The sequence below is a fragment of the Heterodontus francisci genome, chromosome 2 (genome assembly GCF_036365525.1).
Source record: "Heterodontus francisci isolate sHetFra1 chromosome 2, sHetFra1.hap1, whole genome shotgun sequence".
In the NCBI taxonomy this organism is placed as follows: domain Eukaryota; kingdom Metazoa; phylum Chordata; class Chondrichthyes; order Heterodontiformes; family Heterodontidae; genus Heterodontus; species Heterodontus francisci.
In genome coordinates, this window is record NC_090372.1 from 194,486,094 (window position 1) to 194,498,116 (window position 12,023).

Sequence of the window (12,023 nt, forward strand, 5' to 3'; positions counted from 1 at the left end):
CTGAGTATTTTTTTCTGACTGTCACTTTGGCTTTGTTCATTATTGCTCTGTGCTGGTTGGACACTGAGCTTTGACTCCACAAAATCTCTGAGGTCTCTTTCAACTCCATCCTTAACTATTTCAACACCATTCATGTGCTGTCCATTTTTTGTTCCTATTTGCAATACTTTATGTAAGCCCTGAATCTTCAACTTTGAGTTGAACTGACAGCCCCATTTATTCATAGAAGCATCTGGTGATCCTTAGAGTTCATCACAGTAATGCTGTTAGAAAGAACTTAAATTTATTTGTAGCATTTATATCATATATCAGGTTGATAGGTAAATTGGCCATTATAAATTGCCCCTAGTATAGGTAGGTGGTAGGGGAATATAGGGACAGGTGGAGATGTGGTAGGGATATAGGATTAGTGTAGGATTAGTATAAATGGGTGGTTGATGGTCGGCACAGACTCGGTGGGCCGAAGGGCCTGTTTCAGTGCTGTGTCTCTAAATAAAAAATAAATAAAATATCTCTTAGTAATGTCCCAAATAGCTTCAGGTAGAATGAAATGGCTTGTATTGCGGGTACTGTTGTTTTGTAGGTAAGCAGAGCAGTTATTTTTAAATGCAACAATGACTGACAAGTAGCAGCGAGGCAAATGACTAATTAATTGTTTTGGGTGCTGTTTGAGGGAGGAATGCTCTCCATATCATTGAAATAATCCCAATTTTCTCTTCAGATAATGTCACAGGATCTTAAATTGTTCTACTGGTTCAGGTGCATGTTAAGCTTCTCATCCAAAGAATGACACCTATCAGTGCTGCAGAAAAGTGTCAGCCCAGATTATGGACTCAAATCCTTGAGTGGGGCTTGAATTCACAACCTTCTGGCTCAGAAGCAACTGACTGAGCCTGGATATTACTTTATCAAAAGCTTTTCTTGCTGACTGAGCTTGGGTGGGTAGTGTCGAGTTGGCTGCTTCACCAGGAACTGATTTCTGCTGCAATATATTGGTTAGAAATTTCTCCCAGTTTTGGTGGAGAAAATTAAAATTGGAGAAAGATTTGCATAAGAGACCGATAAATAAAACTCACTGGATTCCGGTAGGGTACCAGCGGATTGGAAAATCGCTAATGTGACACCCATATTCAAGAAAGGAGGGAGACAGAAAGCAGGAAACTATAGACCAGTTAGCTTAACATCATTCATTGGGAAAATGCTAGAGTCCGTTATTAAGGGAGAAATAGCAGGACATTTAGAAAAACATAATGTAATCAAACAGAATCAACATGGTTTAATGAAAGGGAAATCATGTTTAAGAAATTTGTTAGAGCTCCTTGAGGATATAACAGCAGAGTTGATAAAGGGGAACTGGTAGATGTAGTGTATTTGGATTTTCGGAAGGCGTCCGATAAGGTGCCACATAAAAGGTTATTGCACAAAATAAGAGCTCAGGGTATTGGAGGTAATGTGTTGGCATGGATTGTGGATTGGCAAACACACAGAAGGCAGAGAGTCGGGATCAATGGGTCCTTTTCAGGTTGGAAAGCTGTAACTAGTGGAGTGCCACAAGGATCGGCCCGAGGGCCTCAACTATTTACTACCTACATTAATGACTTAGAGGAAGGGACAGAGTGTAATATATCCAAATTTGCTGACAATACAAAAATAGGTGGGAAGGCATGTTGTGATGAGGACCCAAAGACTCTGCAAAGGGATATAGATAGGTTAAGTGAGTGGGCAAAAACTTGGCAGATGGTGTTCAATGTGGGAAAGTGTGAGGTCATCCACTTTGGTAGGAAGAATAAAAAGGCAGATTATTATTTAGATGGAGAAAGACTACAAAATACTGCAGTACAGAGGGATCTGGGTGTTCTTGTACAGGAAACACAAAAAGTTAGCATGCAGGTGCAGCAAGTAATTAGGAAGGCAAATGGAATTTTGGCCTTTATTGCTAGGGGGTTAGAGTTTAAAAATAGGGAAGTCTTGTTACAACTGTACAGGGTGTTGATGAGGCCACACCTGGAGTACTGCGTACAGTTTTGGTCCCCGTATTTAAGGAAGGATATACTAGCATTGGAGGCAGTTCAGAAAAGGTTCACTAGGCTGATTCCTGGGACGAAGGGGTTATCTTATCAAGAACGGCTAAACAGGTTAGACCTTTATTTATTAGAGTTTAGAAGAATGAGAGGTGATCTTACTGAAACATATAAGCTTCTAAGGAGGTTTGACAGGGTAGATGTTGAGAAGATGTTTCCAGTAGTGGGGGAATCTCGAACTAGGGGACATAGTTACAGAATAAGGGGACACACATTTAAAACTGAGATGCGAAGGAATTTTTTCTCTCAGAGGGTGATGAATCTCTGGAATTCTCTACCTCAGAGAGTTGTGGAGGCTAGATCATTAAATGTATTTAAGGAGGAGGTAAACAGATTTTTGAAATCTTGGGAATTCAAGGGTTATGTGGAGCAGGCCCGAAAGAGGAGTTGAAGCCTGGGACAGATCAGCCATGATCTTATTGAATGGCGGGGCAGGCTTGAGGGGCTGAATGGCCTACTCCTGCTCCTATTTCTTATGTTCTTATAACAAAGTGGAAGGTGAGCAAAATAACCAGTTAGAAAGAAACTTAACATAAGAGGAATGGATTTTTACCTTCACCTCCTGGGCTATAATCTGGCAGAGTAGATCACTCGCACATTGTAGAACCCAACTGATTTTATTCCCATTAATTTCAATCGGATGAAATTTGGGTTGGTTTCAGAATGTCTGGCTGATCTTCTCCGGCAGATTACTGCCTTGGTGGCCAAAGTGAAAATTATCCCCAGACACCTAACCAGTGAGGAAGAACTGACATGCAAACCTGACGATATAGATCCAGTTGTAGATGGCAGGCAAAAGAAATGTAACTGTAAAGATTTGGGCTGGATTTTATAGGCTCCCCAAGGCGGGATCGGAGGCAGAGGGACACGGAATATCACAGTAGGGGGTGGGGGGGCTGCTGGGCGGAGAGCCTGTTGCCTCCCTGTTGCCCAACGATCTTCCCAGGGGTGGGATAGGCTGACGACAGACAGCCTTCCCACCCAGGGGCTAACTGAGGCCTTTAAATGGCCTATTAATTGCTAATTAGGGGCCTCTTCCTGCTGCCACTGAGGTCTTACCAGCGGTTGGGGGGATGGGGGTGCCTCTGCCCGCAGGGAGGATGCCCTGTAAAATAAGGTACCCTCCCTGCGGGCTTGGGTCCCTCCTCCGTGGGCAATTTGAGGCTCACGGAGGACCCCCACCAGGAACCAATTTACCCCTCGGGACCCTCTCCCTCTGGACCGCATGACCAGCCTCCCCTCGCCGGGGCCTTCTAGATTGGTCCCGGTGACCCCGCCTCGCTTACCTTGGGTCTAGGGTTCTCTCCTGATGGCACTGCTGAGCTGCTGGTCTTCTGATTGGCTGGCAGCTCATGGAGGTGGGAACCCCATCATTAAAGGGACAGGGATCCTGCCTCCTGAAACTTACATTTAAAAACACTGGAGGATTGCTCTGGGGGGCTGTGAAAATACAGAGGCGGGGTTCCCCCTGCCTTTTCAGCCTGTCGTCGGGAGTCCCGCCTCCTACTCAGAATCCAGCCCAAAGGGTGGGATTTGCCACTTCTACACTCGCAAGCCCATGGTTTTCCACCCATAATGGTGAATGGGAGTCACTAAGTTGGGAAGTGCAGATGTAGAAAACTCAAGAGTGGAATTTTTACATGGACTATTTGAACTAAGCGTTCTCTCCCTAAACTTTCATTCCCTTTTAAATATACGGATAGTAGTATTAACAATCTAGATGTTATTCACCTGGTTTGTTGGTAATGATTTTATTGAAAACCAGCAGCATCTTCTGATGATTTCCAAACCATATTGTCTTATTTGTGTTTCATGACAGAGTAAGGCTGCTCAATCGGACTTGGCCTTGGATGACCTCCTCCAAAGAAACAGAGGGAAAATTTCATCAGACCATTACCCTGCATTCCATCATCAATACGCTGACGATGAACGTGCTCAACCTAGGCCTTTAAGTCAACTGCAGCAGCAGGGAGGCCGGCTTCAGTCACAAGAGGACTTTCCTGTCAGTGAGCCCATCAACAACAAGCAACTGCTAGCACTACTGGAGGGTTATTTGGCACAGAAACTGGCAGCGCAAACGGCTGCGAGGGGAAACGTTCTGTCAGTTAGTCCAGATGTCTGGGTTAAGGAAGCATTGGGCTCATCAAGGAATGAGCAGTATGAAGGCACAAATAATGATAACCAGGGAGGTCATCCAAGAAGTGAGCTACTCCAATGGAAATCTGACACTAAACTGCCAGAGTTGAAAGAGGAGAAAACACTGTATAAATCCAGCACCAGTAAGATCAATGGAAAAGACCAACTGAGTCACTTGGATGGTACGAATAAAAGTATAGATGAAAATAATTTACAGAGATAGTATAAAGACTTGGAGTTTACAAAGGATACTTTTCAAAATTCCTAAACTGTTTATAAGCTGGGATTTTATCCCAGCGACAGGGGACCCGGCAATGGGCTTGGGTGGGACCCTGTCTTGGCCCTCTTTTGCACCCCCAGTGGAATTTCACGGCGGGCAGCCAATTAACTGCCCGCTGTCGGAGAAGTCGTCCCTTTAAGAGATGAGATCCCTCCTCCAGAGCTGCCGGCCAATTGGAGGCCCAGCAGCTCTGCAATACCGGCAGTGCCACCAGGAGCAGTGGTCATTGCCCGTACTGTAGGAGGACTACAGTGAGCAAGATGTTGCAGACCCTGGGATTCAGGTAAGTCTGATCGGCATCATTGGGGCCAGTCATGCAGGCCATGGAGAGGAGGTTGGTAGTATGTTGATGAGAGTCGTGGGGGTGGGCCTTGCTTTGGGCATGGCCATTGATGCCGGAGTGTCCTCCAGAGGAGGACACTGCTCCTGAGCCCGCTACGAAGCCACCACATCTCACTTGGCACTGCCTCCATGCGGTGACAGGCCCCTCTGACTTCAGTAAAATGGGAGCGGAGGCGGGAAGCTTCCCTTAAGTGGCCTCAATTGGCCTGGGGTGGAAAGGCTGTCCTCAGCCTTCCTGTTCCGGTGAAAAAGGCATGGGGCCTGGAAAACATAGGGCGTGCTGCCTGACGCCATCTCTTGCCATTTTGTGACTATCACCCCTACCCCAGCAACCCACCTCCCACACCGCCTCCATTCCCGCCTCCAAGGGCAGGATAAATTCCTGCCCATAGTGCCAGATGTGACTCAGTTGGTAGCACTTTTTCCTCCGAGTCATAAGGTTCCAGGGTTTGAGCACAAAAATCAAGACTCCACTCCAGTGCAGTACTGACGGAGTACCGCACTGTCAGAGATGCTATCTTTGGATGAGACTTTAAAACGAGGCCCCATCCACCCGGTTGGTTGGATGTAAAAGATCCCATGGCACTGTTTCGAAGAAGAGCAGGGGAGTCGCCTGTGTCCCGGCCATATTAATCCCTCAATCAACATCACAGTAACAGATTATCTGGTCACTATCACATTGCAGTTTGTGGCAGTTTGCTGTGTGCAACTCTCTCTGAAAGGACCAACAAGTTAACCCCGTTTCCTTGTCCTTGTCTCATACCCATTTACATTTTTGTCAAGTATTTATCCACTTCCCTTTCAAAATTTATTATGGTTTTGCATTCCACCTTTGCATTAAGCCAATGCTGTAGGCGAGATGGTGGCATTGTGGCTAATATCACAGATTTAGTAATCCAGAGGCCCAATGCCCTGGCCATATGGATTCAAATCCCACCACGGCAGCTGTTGGAGTTCAAATTCTATTAATTCATAAAAATCTGGGATTGAAAGCTAGTCTCAGTAATGGCTGCAAGGAGCAATTACTGATTGTTGTAAAAAAAACCATAAGTTCACTAATATCTGTTAGAAAAGGGGAATCTGCTGGCCTACATGTAGGAAACCCCCATATGGTCTTTAGGAGCCAATTGATGAGGGTGTCACAGCAAGTTGGGAAGTTTCCTTTTAAGTGCAGCTAATTTACCTTTGAAGAAACCCCATTTATACGAAGTTTGGCCACTTCAGATTTACGTGTACTCAGTCGTATCATTAATACGAGACTTGTTGTGAAATATAAGAACATAAAATCTAGGAGCAGGAGTAGGCAATTCAGCCCCTCAAGCCTGCTCCGCCATTTAATACGATCATGGCTGATCTCATCTCGGCCTCAACTCCACTTTCCTGCCCATTTTCCATAACCCTTCAACCCGTTGCTCATTAAAAATCTGTCTATCTCCCTCCTTAAATTTACTCAATGTCCCAGCATCCACCGCACTCTGGGGTAGTGAATTCCACAGACTCACGACCCTTTGAGAGAAGTAATTTCTCCTCATCTCTGTTTTAAATCTGCTACCCCTTATCCTAAAACTATGACCACTCGTTCTAGATCGCCCCACCAGAGGAAACATCCTCTCTACGTCTACTTTGTCAATCTCCTTAATCATCTTATATAGCTCAATTAGATCTCCTCTCGTTCTTCTAAACCCTAAAGAGTAAAGGCCTAAACTGCTCAATCTCCCTTTATAAGACAAACCCCTCATCTCTGGAATCAATCTAGTGAACCTCCTCTGAACTGCCTCCAGTGCAACTACATCCCTCCTCAAGTAAGGGGACCAAAACTGTACGCAATACTCCAGGTTCAGTCTCACTAATGCCTTGTACAGTTGCAGCAACACTTCCCTACTTTTATACTCTATTCCTTTAGCAATAAATGCCAAAATTCCATTTGCCTTCCTTATTACCTGCTGTACCTACATACTAGTTTTCAGCAAATCATGCACAAGGACACCCAGATTCCTCTGCACCGAAGCACTCTGAAGTTTCTCTCCATATTTATAATAATTTGCCTTTCAGTTCTTCTGACCAAAATGGATAACCTCACACTGAACCACATTAAACTCCCATCTGCCAAATTTTGGCCCATTCACCTAAACTATCCATATCCATTTGTAAATTTCTTATTTCTTTATTGCAACTTAATATCCCACCTATTTTAGTGTCATCTGCAAATCTGGCTATAGTACCTTCCATCCCTGCATCCAAGTCATTAATATAGATTGTAAATAGTTGGGGCCCAAGGACCGAACCCTGTGGCACCCCACTGGTTACATCTTGCCAACCAGAAAAAGACCCAATTATCCCGACTCTCTGCTTTCTGTTGTTTAGCCAATCCTCTATCCAAACTAATAAATTGCCCCTAATCCCATGTGATCTTACCTTCTGTATTAAGCTTTTGTGCGGCACCTTATCAAATGCCTCTGGAAGTCCAGATATACTACATTTACAGGATCCCCATTCTCCACTTTGCTTGTTACAGCTTCGAAGAACTCCAGCAAATTAGTCAAACACGATTTACCCTTCATAAAACCATGCTGATTCTGAGGGATTGCGTTTTGACTTACTAAATGTCCTGTTATTACTTCCTTACTAATGGATTCTAACAAATTCCCATCAACAGATGTTAAACTAACTGGTCTATAGTTTCCTACTTTCTGCATCCCTCCTTTTTTGAATAAGGGCGTTATATTAGCTTTTTTGCAATCCACTGGAACCTTTCCCGCATCCAGAGAATTTTGGAATATTATAACCAATTGATCCACTATCTCCACTGCCACTTCCTTTAAGACCCTAGGATGTAGACCATCAGGCCCTGGGAACTTGTCTGCCTTCAATCCCAATAGTTTGCTCAGTACTTTTACCCTAAGTTCCTCTCTTTCTATAACCTCTGCATTTCCTGTTACTATTGGGATGGTACCAGTGTCCTCCACCGTGAAAACCGAGGCGAAATACTGATTTAGTGTCTCCGCCATTTCTGTGTTTCCCTCTATTAACTCCCCTGTCTCATCCTCCAAAGGACCACCATTCACTTTAGCAACTCTCTTCCCTTTTAGATACTTATAGAAGCTTTTGCTATCTGTTTTTATATTTTGTGCTAGTTTTCTTTCATAATTTACCTTTGCTCTTTTTATTACTTTTTTAGTAACCCTTTGTGGATCTTTAAAAGTTTCCCAATCTTCCAGCCTGCCACTGGCCTTTGCAATATGGTATGCTGTAGTTTTTGTCTTTATGTTATCCTTAACTTCCTTGCTTAGCCATGGATGTTTTCTTCCCCCTCTTAGAATCTTTCTTCCTCTCTGGAATATATTTTAATTGGGAGGAATTGAATATCTCCTTAAACATCTGCCACTGCTCATCAACTGTCCTACCTTTTAGTCTTCCTGCCCAGTCCACTAGGGCCAAATCTATCCTCATGCCTATGTAATTACCTTTGTTTAACTCCAGAACGCTAGTGTGAGACTCCAATTTCTCACCTTCAAACTAAATTTGAAATTCTAGCATGCTATGATCACTCTTCTCTGGAGGATCCTTAACTATGAGATTAATCAATCCCACCTCATTACACAATACCAAATCTAGAATAGCCTGCTGCATGGTTGGTTCCACAACATGTTGGTCCAAAAAACAATCTATAGTACATTCAATGAACTCTCCCTCGAGGCTACCCTTGCCAATTTGATTAATCCAGTCTGTGTGCAAATTAAAATCACCCATGATTATTGCCGTACCTTTCTTACAAGCCCCCAGTATTTCCTGGTTTATATTGTGCCTCACTGCGGAACTACTGTTTGAGGACCTTTAGATTACTTCTTTCCCTTGCTATTTCTTATTTCTACCCAGACTGATTCTTCATCTTGAGCTCCAGTGCCTGTATCATTTCTCACTACAGCACTGATCTCTTCCTTCACTGACAAAGCTACACCACCTCCTTTTCCTTCCTGCCTATCCTTCTGAAATACTGAGTACCCTTGGATATTCAGTTCCCAAACCTGGTTTCCCTGCAACCACGTCTCAGTAATCGCCACTAAATCATACCCTTTCGTCTCTATTTGCGCTGTTAACTCATTTATTTTATTCCAAATGCTTCATGCATTCCGATAGAAAGCCTTTAAGTTTGTTCTGAAATCAAATTTCCTTACTCTTGTATGTGAAATATGTAGATGTTCTGAATCTAAGGTTCACTAAACATGCTTCACGTTGATTGAAGCACTTTCTTAAATTGATGTGACGTGTGGCACTACCATCGTGCTAAATGGGATAGATTTCGAACAAATCTAGCAACTCTAAACTGGGCATCCATGAGGTGCTGTTGGCCATCAGCAGCAGCAGAATTGTATTCAACCACAATCTGTAACCTCATGGCCCGGCATATCCCCCACTCTACCATTACCATCAAACCGGGGGACCAAGCCTCGTTCAATGAAGAGTGCAGAAGGGCATACCAGGAGTAGCACCTGGCACAAATGAGGTGTCAGCCCAGTGAAGCTACAACACAGGACTACTTGCATGCCAAACAGCGGAAGCAGCATGCGATAGACAGAGCTAAGCTATCCCACAACCAATGGATCAGATCTAAGCTCTGCAGTCCTGCCACATCCAGTCATGAATGTTGGTGGACAATTAAACAACTGACAGGAGGAGGAGGCTCCACAAACATCCCCATTCTCAATGATGGGGGAGCCCAGCACATCAGTGTGAAAGATAAGGCTGAAGCATTTGCAACAATCTTCAGCCAGAAGTGCCGAGTTGATGATCCATCTCGGCCTCCTCCTGAGGTCCCCAGCATCACAGATGCCGGTCTTCACCCAATCTGATTCACTCCACGTGATATCAAGAAACGGCTGAAGGCACTGGACACTACAAAGGCAATGGGCGCTGACAACATTCCGGCGATAGTACTAAAGACTTGTGCTGCAGAACAAGCCGTGCCCCTAGCCAAGCTGTTCCAGTATAGCTACAACACTGGCATCTACCCAGAAATGTGAAAAATTGACCAGGTATGCCCTGTCCACAAAAAGCAGGACAAATCCAACCTGGCCAATTACTGTCCTATCAGTTTATTCCAGATCAACAGCAAAGTGATGGAAGGGGTCGTTAACAGTGTTATCAAGGAACACTTGCTCAGCAATAACCTTCTCAGTTTAGGTTCCGCCAGGGTCACTCAGCTCCTAACCTCATTACAGCCTTGGTCCAAACATTGTCAAAAGAGCTGAACTCCAGAGGTGAGGTGAGACTGACTGCCCCTGACATCAAGGCAGCATTTGACCGAGTATGGCATCAAGGAGCCCTAGCAAAACTGGAGTCAAGGGGAATCGGGGAAAACTCTTCACTGGTTGGAGTCATACCTAGCACAAAGGAAGGTGGTTGTGGTTGTTGGAGGTCAATCATCTCAGTCTCAGGACATTACTGCAGGACTTCCTCAGGGTAGTGTCCTAGGCCCAACCACATTCAGCTGCTTCATCAATTACCTTCCCTCCATCATAAGGTTAGAAGTGGGGTTGTTTGCTGATGGGTGCACAATGTTTAGCACCATTTGCGAGTCTTCAGATGCTGTGTCCGAGTCCATATGCAGCACAACCTGGACAACATCCAGGCTTGGGCTGGTAAGTGGCAAGTAACATTCGTGCCACATATGTGCCAAGCAATGACCATCTCAAACAAGAGAGAATCTAACCATCTCCCTTTGACGTTCAGTGGCATTACCATTGCTGAATCTCCCACTATCATCATCCTGGGGGATGACTAGAAATTTGACTAGAAACTGAACTGGGCCAGCCACCTATATACTGTGGCTAGAAGAGCAGGTCAGAGGCTGGGAATTCGGCAGGAGTGTAGGCCCGAGCGTTCCTCCACCCCTGGGCCCTGTAGGCTCAAGTGTTCATCCACCCCTGGGCCCTGTAGGCCCGAGCATTCCTCCACCCCTGGGCACTCCACTTGCCTGGATGAGTGCAGCTCCAACAACACTCAAGAAGCTCGACACCATCCAGGACAAAGCAGCCCATTTGATTGGCACCCCATCCACCACCTTCAACATTCACTCCCTTTACCACCAACGCACAGTGGCAGCAGTGTATACCATCTACAAGATGCACTGCAGCAAGTCACCAAGGCTCCTTCGACAGCAACTTCCAAACCCACGACCTCTACCACCTAGAAGGACAAGGGCAGCAGATGCATGGGAACACCACCACCTGCAAGTTCTCCTCCAAGCCACACACCATCCTGACTTGGAACTATATCGCCGTTCTTTCATTGTCGCTGGGTCAAAAACCTGGAACTCCCTTCCTAATAGCACTGTGGGTATACCTACACCCCAAGGACCGTAGTGGTTCAAGAAGGCACCTTCACCACCTTCTCAAGGGCAATTAGGGATGGACAATAAATGCTCAAATTCCCCAGACCAATAAAAAAAATTGAAAATCTGTTCCGATGTCAATCCAATCCCATCCACTGCTTTCACAATTACATACAACAATATTTCAATATCTCTGCAGCTTACATAATTTAACTCATTACATTTTTGTTAAAAGTCCTCGGACACATATCCTGTAAATGTTGCTTTTACTTCCGGTCTCACATCAGCCATCCCACTTTACTGTATCTTCTGATGTGCTACATGGAAACAGCACAGGTGACCGACTTATTCCCCTTTATTTTACAAACACTTTGAACACATTATTAAAATGGTCCTAATCTGCATTCTGGTTTCCTCTTAGAAAATTTCATTCAGTCTGTGGTGCAGCAGCTTGGAATGCAGCACGTAAATGTGGATGGCCTGACTTCCAAACAGCTGGATGAATTGTCCGATGTCATAGCCGACGTTCTGCAAGTTATAGACGATGAAAGAACCAACGATGGAAATGAAAACACCCGAGAAGCTAAGCAAGATTTTCAACAGAAGGACGAGGAGGAAACGATTAAGAGAGATGAGCTCATTCTGGGTAAGGAGGACTCACTTTCAAGCTCTTCTTTCACGTCCCACTCACATAGTAAATAAGATATAGTTCTGTTACGTTACTAATTATACGCAGGTACACTGGAAAGGTTTATTCATTTAATGGAGGTTTCTTTATTCAAGTCCAACACTTTAACCACTCGGCCATCACAGCTGATTGATCATTTGCTGCTGCCTCCGCTCCAAATAGAAA

General features: G+C 44.8%; 1 protein-coding gene across 3 annotated transcripts in view; it reads left to right on the top strand.

The window, feature by feature from the left end:
* The window catches only part of ptprn2 (protein tyrosine phosphatase receptor type N2), a 1,372,445-nt gene that overhangs the window by 400,545 nt on the left and 959,877 nt on the right, over positions 1–12,023 (top strand). For all 3 annotated transcript variants that reach the window (XR_010969405.1, XM_068015003.1, XM_068015004.1), the window contains exons 6-7: positions 3,901–4,399; positions 11,592–11,816. Coding sequence is in view for 2 of the 3 variants with exons in the window: in XM_068015003.1 (XP_067871104.1) it covers positions 3,901–4,399; positions 11,592–11,816 (724 nt within the window). In the remaining variant the exon portion in view is untranslated. The remainder of the gene's footprint in view (positions 1–3,900; positions 4,400–11,591; positions 11,817–12,023) is intronic.